Genomic DNA, 18,746 nt, shown 5'->3' with positions numbered 1-18,746 from the left:
ATTCACATTCTTATGATGAGCAGAAATGCTTATTGCGTCATTAACCATCTGTGCCAATTGTTCTAATACAAGGGCTTCATTAGAACAAGGAACTGTTTGTGTTTATAGGAACTCCCAGGAGGCTATGGTAGAGTGAAACCTGACATTGTCACCTATGGTTCTGGAGTGAGAGGTTCTGGTATGAAGGGTGGGTGCCGCTCTCTCTCAGGAACAAGTGTTGCCTCTCCCGTGGTTGCAGGTGCAGTAACTTTGCTACTGAGGTGAGTTTTAAACGGCTTAACAAAATGCAGGCACATGTCAAAAATAAGATCTAAGGTCGGTGTGTTGGTTCAAAGGCGCTTAGTAGGTAGAGAACTCAAAACTCCCACTTACCTCCGTGGGTTAATGTAAAAGAGAGAATTCATATCCCATTCGCATTCCATCTACCTCACGTCTCCCAATACATACAGCACCATTTGAAGGCCACCTCAAAACCTGGCAGGTTGAGAGCAAAATCCCTATCTCCCCCTCGCCCCCAGTCCCCTTTCCGAAGGTGCTTTGTGTGGTCTAGCATGGCTCTTAGAAATGCAAGGCAAGAAGGAGGGCAAAGATCTGCTCTCCGTGGTGCGCCCAGACTGTGGTTTTTGGCCATGGGTAAGAGAATGATAGTGTGTGGGTGGATGTCCTCTCTTGTGTAGTCACAGACAGCTAGACATAGTGGCTCACTGAGGCTATTTAACCACCCTTAGGGAGGTGGGTACATATTGTTCTGCCCACTTTTGACCTGTTACACTTGGGTGAATTAGGATAGGTCTTGAGACACCATTTCTTTCTAGCATGAAGGCATATGAGTGGAATCTACTAAGCAAAAACTTGGTTTTCAGCACCGTTCAGAAGCGTGAAATGGTGAATCCAGCCAGCATGAAGCAGGCTTTGATTGCGTCAGCACGCAGACTTCCCGGAGTAAATATGTTTGAGCAAGGACATGGCAAGCTTGATCTTCTTAGAGCCTATCAGATCCTTAATAGCTACAAACCACAAGCAAGGTTGGTTTTCCTTCTTTATGAGTTATTACTCTCAACCCTTGATTATCAGTGCTAATGGAGGGGCCAGATGACCTGGATAATATCCAACCTCAGTGCCAAACAGAGGTAGTGTTTAAAGGACTTGCAGTACTGAGTGGAGAGAGTTCATGTCTCTGTGAAGGCAGAATCAAGCCGTTTGGGGCTTGACAAAACGCCTCCTTACTCCCATACCTGTGATCATTCCGCTAGACCATGCTGCCTTTCGGGTGAGGGAAACTGAGGCACTGGGACGTTGTTACTTAACAGTGGCCACAGAAGTCTGCTCCTCCCTCCCGATCTTCTCCACCGGTGACAATCTCAGTTCTGTCTGTTATTCCCGCAGCAACTCAAATAAAAGCATATTAAAAACTCTGTAGGGGGCTGAACAAATTTTGTCCTGTTCATTTGAGAGATGGCTTTTCATTCATGGCCACTGATTTTGTGTACACAAACCCCTGCCGGGGTTCATATGTGCAGGACTTGGATATGCACATTTTGGAGCCAAATTCAAAGCTGATTTCAGGCCACTTAAAAACTGGGCCTGTAAAATGCTTTTCATTTTTAGAACTGTAAATTTTAAGGGCCTTGAATTATTTTAGTAAACTTCTTCAACTCAGATGTATTCCTCATTATTAGAGTTTTGTTTAAGCAGGGACTAAGGAAGTGATCTAAGTTTATTTTTAATATCTGTCCAGGGAGCCGGAGAAAAATATATCAAGAACAGTCTCTTCATGTTTAGCTTCTTTTCCTGGCTGTTTTAGCCCTTGTGTTTTCAGTAACAGGCTGTTGAAAAATATGAGCAATAGCCAAATGAACTGAGGGTAAATGAGTCCCTCTCCTTTGTCAATTCAGTTATTTCTCTGAGCCAAAGTAAATGCAGAGATCCCAAATGTAAACACCATTTAAGGAAAATGCTTGGCTGAAAGCTTTCAGAAATGTAAATGATTGTAAATCAAATCAGTTCATTTTCCTTGTTTTTATAATTAGAACTGTTTTCAGGGCACATAGCTAATGTGTGATGTGCATATTAGTCTTTATTAGAAAACCGGTGTCCTTTTTGTCTCAAAGTAGGGGTAGTCGGGTCACATTTTTCACTTAAATGAAGCCCAATCTTTTTCATAGGATAAGTGTTCTTACAAGCAGGTGTATTCATCCTATCTGAAGTGCATGTATGTTCACCAGATAATTGCCTTTTGTTCATTTGAATTTGCTTTTTCTGCCTTTAGCATCATTCAAGATTCAGAGTGGAAAGATAACGGTATTCCTTTGCTTTTCCTTAGGTCTTCTAATGGTTTAATGTTTTTCTTTCAGTTTGAGTCCAAGCTACATTGATCTTACTGAGTGTCCTTATATGTGGCCATACTGCTCCCAACCTATATACTATGGAGGAATGCCAACCATTGTTAACGTTACCATCCTCAACGGCATGGGAGTCACAGGGAGAATTGTAGACAAGGTGAACCCAAATAGTTTTCTGACCAACCTGATGGTTGCTTGGATCTGCCATTTAATCTTGCTGGGCTTCAGTTTTTCCAACTATCAAAACGTTTTACTTGTTCATTACTGATCTTGCTTTCAGAGTTCTTGAGTGGTGTGTGCGTTTTCTTTGGGGAAATCATGGTTTTAAGCCTGATGTAGCAAATTATTCTTGCCATGGAGGGTGGTTTTTTTGTTTCGTTTTGTTGGGTTTTTTTTTAAGCTTTATATTAAAACTCCCAGAGATGAATCGGTGATGGTTTCCCACTGCCATTAGCATATTCAGAGAGAATCATTCCAGACCTTTAGAGGAGTATAATAGTAATGGTAATAATAATTGTGGTATTTAAGTGCTTACTCTGTTCCAATTCTGGGCATTTAATCATTTGGAGGAGAGGAGGCTCATTAGCTATGAGCACCCAGTTTCAATTTTCAGTTTTACTTAGCTTTACGATATGAGTTCCAACCGTTGAGAGAGGTTTGGTGGGCTGTTTGGGCAAGCTGTGAGTTGGGAGTAATTTATCTGCTTACAAATCTTGTCCCCCAGATATTGTTTTTACATTAACCATCTTTCTTTTCCTCTGCAGCCTGACTGGCAACCTTATTTACCACAGAATGGAGACAATATTGAAGTTGCTTTCTCTTATTCTTCTATGTTATGGCCTTGGTCAGGGTACCTTGCAATTTCTATTTCTGTGACAAAGAAAGCTGCCACTTGGGAAGGTATTGCTCAGGGGCACGTCATGATCACAGTATCATCGCCAGCCGAAATTGAAGTAAGCATCCATCACCTCAGGGGTTTACCAAGAAAGGACTGCTTATGTGAGCAAACCCTCTGGCTCTTGGTATCCCGAAAGAGCTGCCATTCAAATTGGACAGGGAAGTAAGCTTGTCCTCTGTAAGCTGGTTGTGGGCAGGGAATGTGTCTATCAACTCTGTTATGTTGTTAGATTGTACTTGCCCAAACCCTTAGTACAGTGCTCTGCACACAGAAAACACTAAATCAATTTGATTGATCATGTCCAAGGTCTGGGTCTTAAAGCTTTATTCATCTGAAAGCCACACGTTTCAAGGTGCACTGCATGGAACACCTTCATGTGTGCAGAGCACTGTACTAATTGCTTGGAAGGGGACAAGAGAAGCAAGACATGAATTCCCCGCCCTCAAGGAGCTTAGAGTCTAATGAAGGAGAAAACAAAACTTACAAATTGTGGGAGCAGGAGGAAGAGCAGGGCTATAAAAGATGTGAATATGTCCAGATGAAATAGCTGAGTAAATAACAGAATATAGAATTGCAGATACATACGTTAAAGATGGGAATAAAATACACAAGTGCTTGGGTTGATGCAACCTGTAGAGTGAATTCATCGGAGAAGGCGTCCTAGAGGAAGAGGGATTTTAGGAGGGTTGTGACGATTGAGGAGAGCTGTAGTCTGAGGGATTTGGATGGGGAGGGAGTTCCAAGCCAAGGTGACTGTGGGTTGGATGTGAGCATTGAGAGCCGGGTACAAAGAGATGATGAACGTGGCAGGAGCAGGGAGCGTGAGCTACGGAGTAGCAGGGGAGAGCTGGTGAGGAGCCTTGAAGCCAATTGTGAGGAATTCTTGCTTAATGCAGAGGGAGCTGGGCAGCCACTAGAAGATCTGAGGAGTGGAGAGGTGAGTGCAGGGTAGCAGAATGTAGTATAGACATAGTGGGGAGGCCGATACAGTAGTTTGGCCATGATATGACGAGAGAACTCTGAGCATTAATTTCTGTGGGCCTCAGTGTCTGTGTCACTTTGGCGGTGTGGTGTCAGGGTCTGTGGCAGCAGGTCCGTGTCCGTGTGCTTAGTGCATCTTCCCCAAAGTATGAGTTTTTTGGCTAGTGATTAAATAATAATGATGATGGCGTTTATCAAGCGCTTCCTATGGGCAAAGCACTGTTCTAAGTGCTGGGGAGATTACAAGGTGATCAGGTTGTCCCACGGGGGGGCTCACGGTCTTAATCCCCATTTTAGAGATGAGGTAACCGAGGCCCAGAGAAGTGGTGACTTGCCCAAAGTCACACAGCTGACAATTGGCAGAGCTGGGATTTGAACCCATGACCTCTGACTCCAAAGCCCGTGCTCTTTGCACTGAGCCACGCTGCTTCTCTAATAAACTGAATCTCTGAACATCAAAATGCTTTTTAGAAGGGGTTTGCCAGCATAGCCTATTGAATGCAACCCTTCATCTCTATTGCTGGCAGTGGAATTGGAAGTGTTGATATTTCAGATTCTTTACATTCAATGGGAATAAGTCTCCGGGGTTGACGTTTATAATCAAAAATGAAACTCCTAACCTTTTGGGGTTTTCTCTTCCAGGCTAAACATGGTGCAGAACAGATTTCCACTGTGAAGCTCCCAATTAAAGTGAAGATTATTCCTACTCCTCCTCGAAACAAGCGAGTACTCTGGGATCAGTATCACAATCTCCGCTACCCACCAGGGTACTTCCCCAGGGACAACTTGAGGATGAAAAACGATCCCCTGGACTGGTGTGTGCCCTCTTTTTCTTGGGATTATATACTTCTTGGCTGGGGAGACTGATGAATTGGGACACACGGCACACTCTTGCTTGGTATTTATCTTGGAGAATGGTGATCCCACTTTGTATACAATGAGGGACTTAGTACCTTCCTATTTTCAATCGAGACCCGGGCTTTTGGCGAGCTTCGAAGAGGAGACTGTGAGCCCGTTGGGTAGGGATTATCTGTTTGTTGCTGAATTGTAATTTCCAAGTGCTTTGCACACAGTAAGCGCTCAATAAATACGATTGAATGAGTGAGTGCCACCTGCTAGTGTTTTCTGCCATTAAACCTTGCTTGTGGTTTGCCTGCATCTCTTTTTTCCCCCCTCCTTTAATTGAAATAATAATAATAATAATAATGATAAATAGTAATGATGGTTTTTGTTAAGCGCTTAATATGTGCCAAGCACTGTTCTAAGCGCTGGAGTATATACAAGTTAATCAGGTTGCCCCACGTGGGGCTCACAGTCTTAATCCCCATTTTACAAATGGGCTAACTGAGGCACAGAGAAGTTATCTCCCCCTCCTCCCCCTCTCCATCCCCCCCATCTTACCTCCTTCCCTTCCCCACAGCACCTGTATATATGTATATATGTTTGTACATATTTGTTACTCCTTTTTACTTGTACATATCTATTGTATTTATTTTATTTTGTTAATATGTTTGGTTTGGTTCTCTGTCTCCCCCTTCTAGACTGTGAGCCCACTGTTGGGTAGGGACTGTCTCTATATGTTGCCAACTTGGACTTCCCAAGCGCTTAGTACAGTGCTCTGCACACAGTAAGCGCTCAATAAATACGATTGATTGATTAAGTGACTTGCCCAAAGTCACACAGCTAACAAGTGGCAGAGGCAGGATTAGAACCCATGACTCCCAAGCCTGTACTCTTTCCACTAAGCCATGCTGCTTCTCTGAAATGTTTAGAGTTTATTAATGATACCAGATTGACGGGTCCAGAGGAAGATTGCATTAAACCCCAGAGAAAGTACTGGTATTCACTTACGTGTTGCCTAGCCCCTGTTAGTTATCTCTGTTTTGGGAACGATGGCTTTTTCAGTCACTTCGACTGCCAGATTCAGCAGTTGTCAGCAGATCTGTGTATGCCAAGAAGAGCACTGAGGTATCGGAAAAAGTAAAGTGGAGTTCGTTTTTCTCTCTTTTTTCCCCCCCATTTCAGCTCCTGACCTAGATTTCACTGTTGGGAAAAGAACTATTTATTATAACTGAAAGGCCAATTCCAGGATGGGAACCTTGAATAAAATTTCAATCCAGGTTTCTACAACACAGAAACGGTGTCTTTTCGATGAATCGATTAAGCAATCCAGTTGACATTTTAATCGCAATTTGTCTTTAATTGTATTCCAGTTCATCGTGAGACATGCTGTCTTTAGGGTACAAGAGCTACAGCATGTCTTCAAGGGATTTTTGTAGCACGCTAGATTTTAATTTGGTTTCTGTGTAAGCAGCTTCTAAAACGACATTTGTAAAATGTATTTTCTTCAGGAATGGCGATCACATCCACACAAACTTCAGGGACATGTACCAGCATCTGAGAAGCATGGGGTATTTTGTTGAGGTCCTTGGCTCTCCCTTCACATGTTTTGATGCCAGTCAGTATGGTAAGTAAATATTGAGCTTGTTTTCCCTGTATCTAAAAGGGAAGCTGCTTAATTTGAACAAGGAGGATCATGGTTAGGGATATGCTGTGATCAGTTATTTTTAACTAAACAGAAAAATGCTTACATTCACAAATGATAAGGGTCATGGGTGGAAGAGTCACTAAATCAGAAAGCCACCATCTGGGGACTTTTCATGGTTTTTTTTTATGGTATTTGTTAAGCACTTATTATTTGCTAGGCACTGTACTAAGCTCTGGGGTTGATCCAAGCTAATCAGTTTGGACACTGTCCGTGTTCCACATGGGACCCACAGTCTTAAAATCCCCATTTTGCACATGAGTTAACTGAGGTGCAGAGAAGTGAAGTGACTTGCTCAAAGTCACACTAAAGACAAGTGGCAGAGCTGCAATTAGAAGCCCGGTCCTCAGAGTCCTAGGCCCATGTTGTTTTTCAGCCCTGATTGGAATTCCTCAGGCCTTGTCAGAGTCCTGGGATGAGGAAGTTTAGTTCAGAAAACTCCCATTGCCCCCATGGAGCATGTACTTACGCCTATAATGTTTACAGAAAGGGAGACCATAACAACCCCCCACCCCAAAAAAAAAAAAAAAACCAGTGTACGGCCAGACAAAGATTGGTCCTTTGCTCTTCTTCAATTCTGATGCCTTAAACGTTTTTCCCACAAAGTGGCAGAGGCGGCCAGTCAAATATAAGGAATATGAACTGGAAACAAAATGCTTCTTGAGTAAAAGTTATCTTTCATTTCTTTCCATGCTCCTACTTGCACTTGGAAAGGATGGTCAAATGTAATGGAAGGACGTGGTTAACGTTTAGTTTGTACTTCTGGGGTAGGAAGAGAAGTGTTTCCTGATTGGTAGGATGGTATAATCTAGGATCTGGTTTCAAATTGAGTGGTAGAGTCACCTTCTCCAACATATAACCTCGGTGTTTAAGCATCTGAACTTAGGAAGACAGGATATTTTCCAGTGTAGAGTGGTCAGTTTAGCAAATAATATACAGATAATAATACAATCCATAATAACCCCCAATTTGTATTAACCAGTGATGGGATTGGCGGCTGCCTGTGAGATTCTGTAGATTGTGCATACTCCCTGGCCTCAACCAGATGCAGGTTTTTAAATAATCCAGTGACTCAGTAGGACTGTTCTCAGAGGAACTGGTTTCTATTCCCATCACCAGTCAGCTCTCCCCTTCTTACTTAACTTTGCTCATCTCCCACTCTCACCCAGCCTGCACACTTCGCTCCTTTAACACCGGCCTACTCACTGTACCTCGCTCTCGACTCTCACCATCAGCCCATTGTTCACATCCTCCCTCTGGCCTGGAACTCCCTCCCGCTTCGTATCTGACAGTCCACCACTCTCCTCACCTTCATAGCCCTCCTAAAACCAGACCTCCTCCAAGAGACCTTCCCGTGACTGACCGATTTTTCCCCCACTCTATTCGCCCTCCCTTCTGGGTCACCGATGCACTTAGGTCTGCTGTACCCATTAAGCATTTTGATACTCACCCCTCCCCGGCCCCACAGCACCTAAATGCATATTCTTACACTCTGCCGCTTCCCCTTATCCAGTTTATTTGAATGTCTCTTTCCCCTACTAGTTTTTAAGCTCCTTTAGGGCAGGGATTGTGCCTGCCAACTCTTTTGTACTCTCCCAAACACTTAGTACGGTAAGCCCTCATTAAATACCTTTGACTGATCACCGGTATTGCCTAAGGATAGCATTCTTTGGGAACCACAGAATAACTGACTCAAGATACTATTTTGTGCCAAATATTTAACTGTTTTAACAGTCCATAGTAGTGGTCAGAGTCCAGGGATTCAGTCTTGCTAATTCTCATTTGTGAAACTTGCTTCATGCAGGAACCTTACTAATGGTAGACAGCGAAGAAGAGTACTTTCCTGAAGAAATCACCAAATTGCGGAGGGATGTTGACAATGGTCTTTCACTCATTGTGTTCAGCGACTGGTACAATACTTCAGTTATGAGAAAAGTCAAGTTTTATGATGAAAATACAAGGTACTGATGCACATTGACATTTGAACTGCTAACCAGACATGCTTGGCATGAATTTTGATTTGGGGATAATTGAGTGGTTGCTTGACCTTTAGTAAAATTCTTTCTTTTATTAGAAACATGATGTCTGAAATCTCATATTCTTAGCCAAGGGGGCACTAACATTCTGCTATATTATGCATCTCCTCTTCAGCGAGATGCATTTGGTTTGAAGTGCTCGGTGATTCCTACTCCTTAAAATAGACGTTGGGTGACTCTTGATATGTGTAACAGAGCTGTTCCTGAAAAGTTGGTGCAGAACCAAATTCTGAGTGTCAAAGCATTGTTCTCTTCAATGCGCAAATTGCTGTAAGGATTTGCTGAGGTGATCAGTAGCACGGCCTAATGGAAAAAGCACAGGACTGGGAGCCAGGTGACTGGGTTCTAATCCTGGCTCCGTCACTGGCCTGCTGTGTGACTTTGGGTGAAACACTTAACTCCTCTAGACTGTAAGCTCATTATGGGCAGGGAATGTGTCTGCTAATTCTTCTGTATTGTACTTTTCCAAGTGTTTAGTACAGTGCTCTGCATGTAGTAAGCGCTCAGTGAATACCACTGATTGATTCTCTGGGCCTCCATTTCCTCATCTGTAAAATGGAGATTAATACCTGTTCTCCCTCCCCCTTAGCCTCAGTACAGTGAGGTACCTAGTACAGGTACCTAGTAAGCACTTACCAGATGCTATTATTATGATGATGATGATGATTATTATAGATCTAGACCATTCCGTGTGGGTTTGCTGCATCCTCAAGGATTGCCTTCTTACCTTTACAGGCAGTGGTGGATGCCAGACACGGGCGGTGCTAATATTCCAGCTTTAAATGATCTTCTCTCTGTCTGGAACATGGGATTCAGTGATGGCCTTTATGAAGGAGATTTTACCTTGGCAAACCATGACAGTGAGTTTATTAACTAGTGCATGGTTTTCCAGGCCTACTGAAAACTGAAGAAAACCGTTCACTACTCCGATCCGGAGGGCAGGCTGTGGTGACGCAGCCAGAGTGGGAAAACAGAGTCTATGAGCATTACTTTTACTTCGTTTCATTTTCTGTCCTCTTTGATCAGATTTCAATTTGTTTCTCTGTGAATAATTACTTTTCAGTGTACTATGCATCAGGTTGCAGCATTGCAAAATTTCCGGAAGATGGCATAGTGATTGCACAGACTTTTAAGGACCAAGGTATAGTACTTTTGCACAGACTTTTAAGGACCAAGGTATAGTACTTTTTCGTCTGTCACCCAGGCCATGAGAGCCAGAGGAAATTATATGGTTAGGCACTCCAGCAGTGAGGGCAAAGGGGATTTCATCCAAAGCGCTAGCCCATGGGAAGGCTGTGGTGTTTCTGCAGAAACACTGGACTAACACCTCAGGCTGTCACAGCAGCCTTGGGCCTCAGATCCCCATCAGTTTAACTGGGATTCGCCCTCAGCATCTGGACTCAGCCCTGGGGGCGTTGGGAGACCCATGGCTCTCGTGTGGGAGCGTCTGCCTTCGACTGAGGCTTCTCGGATGGGGGAGGATGCCCAGGAGGGGCAGCTCTGGGTGAGGAAGCGGGGCCGGGAGGCCTACCCCCAGGGTTTCCGTTGGCCCTGTGGGAAATGTGGATTACAACCAGACTCTCCCCAAGTCCGTGGACCCTGGTGGGGGGGATGGGGGGGCATCTGGGGTGGAAGGGAACCCGGAGACACTGTGCTATGGTGCCCCTCGGGCCTGCTAACTGGCTCTCGATCTCAGGAGTCTTGTGTTCCTGTATCATTAATACAACCATCTTAGTCATGTTTGGCAGTCAGAATTAATGTGCACGATCGTCCAGTGCTGTTTACCGTTCCTCTTTGTAGGGCAAGTCCTTATTTGGCTCTTTAGCAAAGGTATCCATTTTTATGTCACTGTTGGTTGCCGGGACATAATTCTGAAGTCTCTTGGAGGAACGGGACGATGATCCTCACGCTTCTAGATGAGCCATCTGATGGGCCTCACTTTTCCTCTTAATATCCCCTAGTGGGCCCATCATCCTTGAATTTACCCAAGCCCTTCTTGAAGTTGTAGTGATTCCCTGACTGCAGAGGTACCCAAGTGGGCCCTGAGGTCCCTGGGCTTACTACCATAATATTCAAACAATACATTTCTTAGTCATTTAAAGTTCCCTTTATTTATTAGCCAGAACGTTTCAGCTAGAGATGAAGCCCCTGAGCCAGGTACACGAGCTCAACATAAATCAAACTGTAGTAATTAGAAACAGATCTTCACATACCAGGCCCTGTCCGTATTAACCAAAAGCTGAACTTGGCGCTACGCTCGGAAGCTGAAGAAAATGAGGCTTTCTCGGACCCAAAAGGGAAAGGGACTTCCTGAAATGGCATATCTCTAGCCCCGTTTCTGAAGGCTCCGTGACTTCATTTGAAAATCAGAGCCATTTAGAGGGAGTTGCAAAATGATGCACTCACGGACAAAATGTACAGAGTTTTTTAAACTTGCTTTTTCAAGCCCATTTCCTTTATTCCTTTAGGTCTGGAAGTATTGAGGCAGGAGACAGCAGTTATTGAAAATGTTCCCATTTTGGGACTTTACCAGATCCCCTCTGAAGGCGGAGGCCGGTTAGTCCTGTACGGAGACTCTAATTGCTTGGACGACAGTCACCGTCAAAAGGGTAAGCAACAAGAGTTCTTTGCCAAAGAAATGGTTTAAATGATCATTTCCCAAGCACTCGGTTCCATTGAGTTCCCGGCAACGGCCTTGAAAGAGGCCTTGAAAATCGGGTGAAGAGCTGTGGGTACCTTCCCATCGCTTGGGCTTCATCCCCTCACCCTTGGCATTCACTCCACTTGGCCATTAGCCCTACCAGGTACCAAGGAGGGCAATAGTCCCCAGTGAGACTCTGTAGAGAAAGTGGGTTTTGTAGCCCATTGCCCTGTGGTGAGTCTCTGCTCAGTTCCTGGTCCCCTAGGGAATAGAGGTATTGATTAGCCAAAATGTTTCAACTAGAAATGAAAGCCCTGAGCCAGGTACAAAGAGCTCAACGTAAATTAAAACCATAGTAGAACTTGAACTATACAGCGGCAAACTATAGAGCAGTCCCTCTAAACGACCCAGGGATCATAATTCTCGCCAAGTGCAGTAGAATGGGATTGGCCTCTTTGAGAAGCAACTGTAACAGGCCATATGGCACCCATCTTAAGGCGATTAAGTCCTCATTTCCACCAAGTAGGTCTTCGAGAGGAGAGGTCCTCCGGAACGATCCTTAGTAGAAATATAACAAAGATTATGCTCCTTCTTAGATTTCAGATGCAGCTCTTAGGGGCCTTGGAAGCTTATAAGTGCACAGTGGTGAGTGTTCTTGAGTGAGCAGAAAGTACTTGGTGGTTGTGACTAGAGTTGATGGTATTTGCAGTTGGCAGCCTGAGTGGAGATATGAGAAATTGCAGGTGCCAGTAGAACCTAGAATCTCTAATTTCTCACACAAAAAAAGAGGTAAACCTTGTCTTTTTGGCCTGAAAAAACCTATAGAAGCAGTGCCAGATTGGGTCAGATCCAGGATCCATCCAGGCCAGAATTCTATCTCTAGCAGAGTCGCCAAAGGATGCTTGGAGGAATGGTGTGACGGTTTCTCTTCTTGACACACAGCCTCCTGGTTAACAATAATCTTCAGTAGCAAGGTCTAGAACTTGATTGGGAAGGCTCTCGCCTGCAGTGGAGCCTGGAGAGATGCCTCGTTAGTCGCCCCAGTCTGCCCTCTCACCTTCCTTCTCGGAAAGGGCAGTGATTTGGTATCATCTTTGATCCTGTGGTGTATCTATCCTGAGAGTTCCCTAATGTTGAAGAAAAGCCTGTGCAAGTGCTAAAGACTGGTGTGTGTCTCCCCTCACGTGCTTGAAGATCTGAGTGGGCGTGCCAACGGGTCCAAGTGCTTTGCCGTTTTTCAGGGCTCTGATTGCCACGGTGACTTCCTCAATAGTCGAGACCAGTGCCAAGTCTTTGCGGGTTGGTGGATTTTCTGTATTTTGCAGGGCCTTGTCTTCTTTATTAGAGAGTGGGTTTAGGAGAATATTGAAGTGTTTGTGCCATCTCTTTTGGACTCCCTCCTTGTCTGTGATGAGGCTGGAGCCACCTTCATTCCTCAGAGGCTTGGGGATAACTGGGGAACGGCCATCCGTGGAAGTCTTTATTCGGACTTAAGTAGTTGGCCTCCACTCACTGGTGAGGCAGCAACGGAGCTGTAAGGCCAGGCAGTGGCAGGAGCCAGAGGGGCAGGACCCCTCTCTGCTCCGTTTCCGATCCCCCAGATGTCCCACAGCTACCGACCGGTGCCCCGTGGGAATGGAAGAGCTCTGGCAGGGGTGATCCGCAGGGAAGAGGTCCCTTAGGGAAGGTGGGCCAGGAGGAATGATAGCTGGCTGGGTGGAGGGAGGGCAGAAACCAACCAAGGATGATGAGGCTTAGAAGGGGTGAAGGCAAGATGGAGCAGCCTTGCTTTTCGAAACCCTAGTTTTTACCCCTTGAAACTCAAAAGATGGGACTACTTTTTATCTGATTGCCTTCTAGACTGTGAGCCCGCTGTTGGGTAGAGACCGTCTCTATATGTTGCCACCTTGTACTTCCCAAGCGCTTAGTACAGTGCTCTGCACACAGTAGGCGCTCAATAAATGCGATTGAATGAATGAATGAATCTGAAACAGGCTCACCGTCCTGCAACACATTCGAAATGGGGAATTGTAGCTAGCACATACCGTTTAAGCTCAGAAACAGCCTTTAAGAGGAGGGTGAATGATGCTGTTTCTTTTTGTTAAATCCCCAGACTGTTTTTGGCTCCTGGATTCACTTCTCCAGTACACTGCTTATGGTGTAATACCTCCAAGCTTCAGCCACTCTGAAAATAGGCAGCGGCCTCCAAGTGGAGCCGGCTCTGCTCTTCCAGAACGGATGGAAGGTGAGTAGGGCGATTGCCTGCTTTGGGTTGGGTGTGGAATTAGGATTCGATTTAGCCCTCTGACACGGCGAGAGGTCCACATGCGAAGGGATTGTCTCTATCTGTTGCCGAATTGTACTTTCCAAGCGCTCAGTACAGTGCTCTGCGCACAGTAAGCGCTCAATAAATATGATTGAATGAATGAATGAATGAATCAGGTCTTGAGATCAGTTTTTCCTGGTTCATCCACCTGAATGTCCCACCTAATTGTAGCTACCCAGTGCTTGACCAGTACAATTTTTAAAACCAAAAAGTCCTTCATGCTTCATTTTTTGGTTATCATATCACAGTGTTTACACATTCTTGAACCCACTGATCATAACTCTTTAATTTGTTGTTACCAGAGTAATCTGGTAACAAGAACCCCCGAACGGAAGTGATCCGGGCCACTTTAAGCATCCTTAGGGCCATCGCTATTTAAATCTAAAATGTCAGACGTGGGCTTAAGACGACTTAAAGCTTCGGACCTCTCTGGCTTTTGCCTATTGATACAGAAGCCGGAAAATGTGGTCCATCTTGCGTGTGGGTGTCTGGGTGTGGGTTTGTGTCGGTGTCCTTGAGGAAGGGTTAATTAGTCTTTCTTGGGGACGGCTTTGCCCTGATCTCTTCTTTCCCGAGGTGCTCCGCAACAACATCAACATCCAGCGGAGCTGTAGAAGTCGCAGTAGCTCTCTTTTTTTTTTTTTTATCTCTTTGTGTTTTTTGCTTGTACTCACAGGGAATCATCTCCATCGCTACTCGAAGGTACTGGAGGCTCATTTGGGAGATCCCAAACCTCGTGCTCTTCCCGCCTGTCCCCACCTGTCCTGGGCCAAACCACAGCCTTTAAATGAAACTGCACCCAGGTGAATATTTCCCCCCCGCTCCCCCGTGGGTGTCCGTTCATGAGCGGGGTCTCCAAATTGGATCGCAGCCAGAGTGTAAAATTGGCTGGACGTCCCTGCATCCCGAGTAATGGATTTCTGCCAGGCCCGTAGGTGACACAGGCTTTGTGGGGAAGTTGGCTCCAGGAAGAAGCCAATCTTGGTGCCTCCATTACCAGGCTAGGTTTTGTGTTTGGTTTGGCCCCTGAGTAGAAGTTGGCAGGACAGAGGCACCAGAACTTGCCAACAGCAATCTTTCCCTTCTGCCAGCTCCCTGGGGACTGGAGTCTTAAAAAGAAAAAAGCAGGGGTGGGGTGCACAGACTGATGAGAGGTCCCTTCTTAGACCACTGTCTTTCATGAATAGGACTGAAGTTTGGAAAGTGAGCTCTAATCCCCAGCAGTTCCCGCTGCATTTCAGCTGAGGGGTTGGGCCTCCTTGTTTTACAGCCAGTTTCTAAATAATAATAATAATAATAATAATGATGGTATTTGTAGTAAGCACTTAACAAATACCATTATTATAATTATTATTATTGTTAGGTGCTTGCTATGTGCCAAGCACCTGTTCTGAGCACTGAGGTAGATACAAGGCAATCAGGTTGTCCCACGTGGGGCTCACAGTCTTAATCCCCATTTTCCAGATGAGGGAACTGAGGCTCAGAGAAGTGAAGTGACTTGCTCAAGGTCACCCAGCAGACAAGTGGCGGAGTCGGGATTAGAACCCACGTCCTCTGACTCCCAAGCCCATGCTGTTGCCACTAGGCCATGCTGCTTCTCTCTTTGTTCAATTTCCCAGACCAGTGGAACTGCTTATGCTTTGCATTTATTTCCCCCAGCAATCTCTGGAAACATCAAAAGTTACTGTCAGTTGACTTGGATAAAGTGGCTTTGCCCAACTTTCGATCAAATCGACCCCAAGTAAGACCCTTGTCTCCTGGAGAAAGCGGGGCTTGGGACATTCCTGGAGGTAAGGGCTTAAAGGTTTTAGTGTCTCTTCACAACAGATGGTCCTTTGTTCAAAATTGGTGAGTTGAGGACTTTGTTTCCTAGTGGGGGAAAAGGTCGATTTTTTTTCCTCTGAGGCAAGGTTCATGGTGCTATTGATAAGTGATGATGGTGATGGTAAGATTCCTATGGCATAGCGATCTCGGCGATTAGAGTGGGGCGGTCTGAATATTTATTTGGTGGTGGGGAGGGCCGAGGGGAAAAAAAATCAATCAACCAATCAATCAATCAATCGTATTTATTGAGCGCTTACTGTGTGCAGAGCACTGTACTAAGCGCTTGGGAAGTACAAGTTGGCAACATATAGAGACAGTCCCTACCCAACAGTGGGCTCACAGTCTAGAAGGGAGAGACAAAGAACAAAACCAAACATATAAACAAAATGAAATAAATAGAATAGATATGTACAAGTAAAATAAATAGAGTAATAAATACGTACATACATATATACAGGTGCTGTGGGGAAGGGAAGGAGGTAAGGTGTGGGGGATGGAGGGGGAGAGGAAGGAGGGGGCTCAGTCTGCTCGGGGGGTCGCGTCTTTTCCCTCAACTCTTGTTTTCCGGGCCCAAGAGGCTTGCTCTGTCAAAGTGGCTGTAATCATCTCTTTATCGTCTGCTGGGGTGGAGGGGATGGGGGACATTTCAACCTCCCAGTGGTAGAACTCCGTTGCAGTAGATTGCTTTAAATTCAAAGCCTGGGATTTGCTGACAAAGCAAGAAGGAAGAAGAAATGAGTGGTTAGGTATTGCTTCCCCTTTGGTGGTGAGTGGTGTCGATGAGAGTTGTCCTTTGAGCCGATTGTAACCGCAGGTGTCTAAATTGCACTGAGAGCGCTGCCCGCATGCCGGAGCGATGAGGACGCAGCAGTGCACCTGTTCTTCGGGGCGGGCATTGCTTAGACACTGTGGCGCAACCAGGTTTTGTTAGTATGTTTGGTTTTGTTCTCTGTCTCCCCCTTTTAGTCTGTGAGCCCACTGTTGGGTAGGGACTGTCTCTGTGTGTTGCCAACTTGTACTTCCCAAGCGCTTAGTACAGTGCTCTGCACACAGTAAGCGCTCAATAAATACGATTGATGATGATGATGATGAATGTCACATGCTTGGTCCATCTGTCAGGCAAGCGTCTCTTGAAGAACATCTGAGGCTGGTGTAGAACGTTGTCATAAGACAGCGCGTCTCTGTCACGAGAGCGGCTAACTCTTCCTCTACCCCTGTGTTTGCAGGGATAATGCCTGGCCGCTACAACCAAGATGTTGGACAGACGATTCCCGTCTTTGCTTTCCTGGGAGCCATGGTGGTTCTGGCTTTTTTCGTGGTACAGATCAACAAAGCTAAAAGCAGGCCAAAGAGGCGGAAACCGAGAGTAAAGCGGCCCCAACTGATGCAGCAGGTTCACCCACCAAAGACCCCTTCTGTGTGACCGGCCCGGCCCCCCACCCCACTCCCTTCCCGCACCAAAAACAGCCTTCTCCGATGGCTCCAGGGGGCGGGAAGTTACTCCCATCCGTGATCCCGGGAACCTCAGAGAAAACACCGCGTTCATCTGCGGTGCACTGAATGGAGCCTACTCTTAACTGGGCTTCCTGGGGACGGTGGTGACGCCCTTGTAGCACCCGTCTGGTGGCCACCGGCTCCCTGCAGACAGGTGGACAGGTGTCAAACTCCATTGGAAGCAGCCAAAGTCGGCAGAGGCGCGCGGACTTTCAGAGGCTGTCGGAAGAAAGCTCACTCACCAACTGACCACGCAGAAGTGTATTTGTTAAAGGCTATTTTCTCTATTTATTGTTGGAAAAGTCACTTTAAGGATCTGTGCTGTTTGCAGGCAAAACTTACATTCTCTTTTGGAGGGATGGCATGCCATTTTCGAATAGTGTAACAGGAAGAGCCACCGAATTTATAGCCATCTCCTTTACAAAGTCAAAGGGACACAGGGATTTGAGGGGGAAACGGCACAAATCGGAGACATAATCCTTCTGTTTATTTTTATAAATACCAAATGTCATGATGTTTTGTAATTTTGGGTCCTGATTTCACCATTGTTGGTGGAGAAAATTTTCAATAAATACGCATTATCTAAAATAATGACACCTGGTTTTTCAGAGGGCCTTTATTTTGCCCCAAAAAGCTCTTCCACATCAATGGCTACATTTTCTCCTCACAACACTCCTGTGGGATAGGGAGGGACAGTCGTCATTACTCTCCCCATTTGTCAGATGAGGAAAGAGGCCCACGGGGGGTCAGTGACGTGCCCAAGCTCACCCAGCAGGCCGGGACCGATCTGGGGCCGCAGCCCAGGTCTCCTGGGTCCCAGCCCCGTGCTCCTTCCAGTAGACCAGGCTGCCTCGAATGTCATCTATATAAAGAGTAAAACATTTCCTGGCAGCCATTTCCCACCTTTCGTCCTCGGCCCCGCCCTACCTTATCCTTTCTAGACAGGCACATGCTCCAAAGCGGTCACCTGACTTTTGATCTCCTCCACATCTTCCCATCAGCTCTCATGTAAGATCTGGAATTGCTTCATTTAACCCCCTCCCCCTGCCTTAGTTTCCCTATCAGAAGCGGGGTGGGGGCTTGACAGCTGGGAGGTGGGATCCTGGCTGGGGGGAGGGCGGGGGTCACCTTGGGGTGGGGAAATGAGGCCAGTAGGTATTGGGGGGCGAGGCAGGCCCCCAACAAGACTGCTAACCCCCTTCATTGCCCAGGAGTTTGAAGGGGGCCCCGTGGGGCTTCTGTCCGATCAGCTACTGCCCCACATCAGCCTTTGTAGATTCCCAGAGCTTGGGAGAGTATGACATAAAAGAGTTGGTAGACACTCTGCCCACAAAGACCTTACAGTCTAGAGGGGGAGACGACATTAATATAAATTAATAAACTATGAATATGTACATAAGCGCTGTGGGGCTGAAGGAGGGGTGAACAAAGGGAACAAATCCAAGAGCAAGGGCAACAGAAGGGAGCTGGAGAAGAGAAAATGAGGACTTAGGGAAGGCCTCTGGGAGGAGATGTGCCTTCAATAAGGCTTTGAAGGGGGGGAGAGTAATCTGTCGGATATGAAGAGGGAGGGCTTTCCGGGCCAGGGGCAGGATGTTGGTGAGAGGTTGGCAGTGAGATTGGGGTGTGATGAGTAGGTTGGCATTAGAGGAGCATAGT

General features: G+C 46.0%; 1 protein-coding gene across 1 annotated transcript in view; it reads left to right on the top strand.

Moving 5' to 3' along the window:
• MBTPS1 (membrane bound transcription factor peptidase, site 1) overlaps positions 1-17,683 on the top strand; it is a 49,517-nt gene extending 31,834 nt beyond the window's left edge. Inside the window, exons 11-24 of the mRNA XM_038771925.1 lie at positions 109-260; positions 864-1,025; positions 2,355-2,499; positions 3,107-3,295; positions 4,864-5,036; positions 6,573-6,688; positions 8,571-8,727; positions 9,538-9,662; positions 9,866-9,943; positions 11,271-11,411; positions 13,557-13,688; positions 14,446-14,572; positions 15,429-15,559; positions 16,820-17,683. Coding sequence (XP_038627853.1) covers positions 109-260; positions 864-1,025; positions 2,355-2,499; positions 3,107-3,295; positions 4,864-5,036; positions 6,573-6,688; positions 8,571-8,727; positions 9,538-9,662; positions 9,866-9,943; positions 11,271-11,411; positions 13,557-13,688; positions 14,446-14,572; positions 15,429-15,559; positions 16,820-17,016 — 2,025 coding nt within the window. The 3' untranslated portion in view covers positions 17,017-17,683. The remainder of the gene's footprint in view (positions 1-108; positions 261-863; positions 1,026-2,354; positions 2,500-3,106; positions 3,296-4,863; positions 5,037-6,572; positions 6,689-8,570; positions 8,728-9,537; positions 9,663-9,865; positions 9,944-11,270; positions 11,412-13,556; positions 13,689-14,445; positions 14,573-15,428; positions 15,560-16,819) is intronic.
• The last annotated feature ends 1,063 nt before the right edge of the window (positions 17,684-18,746 follow it).

Source organism: Tachyglossus aculeatus, chromosome X1 (assembly GCF_015852505.1).
Source record: "Tachyglossus aculeatus isolate mTacAcu1 chromosome X1, mTacAcu1.pri, whole genome shotgun sequence".
NCBI lineage: Eukaryota > Metazoa > Chordata > Mammalia > Monotremata > Tachyglossidae > Tachyglossus > Tachyglossus aculeatus.
Note: the sequence above shows the minus strand (reverse complement) of the source record. Positions and strands in the feature narration are given on the sequence as shown.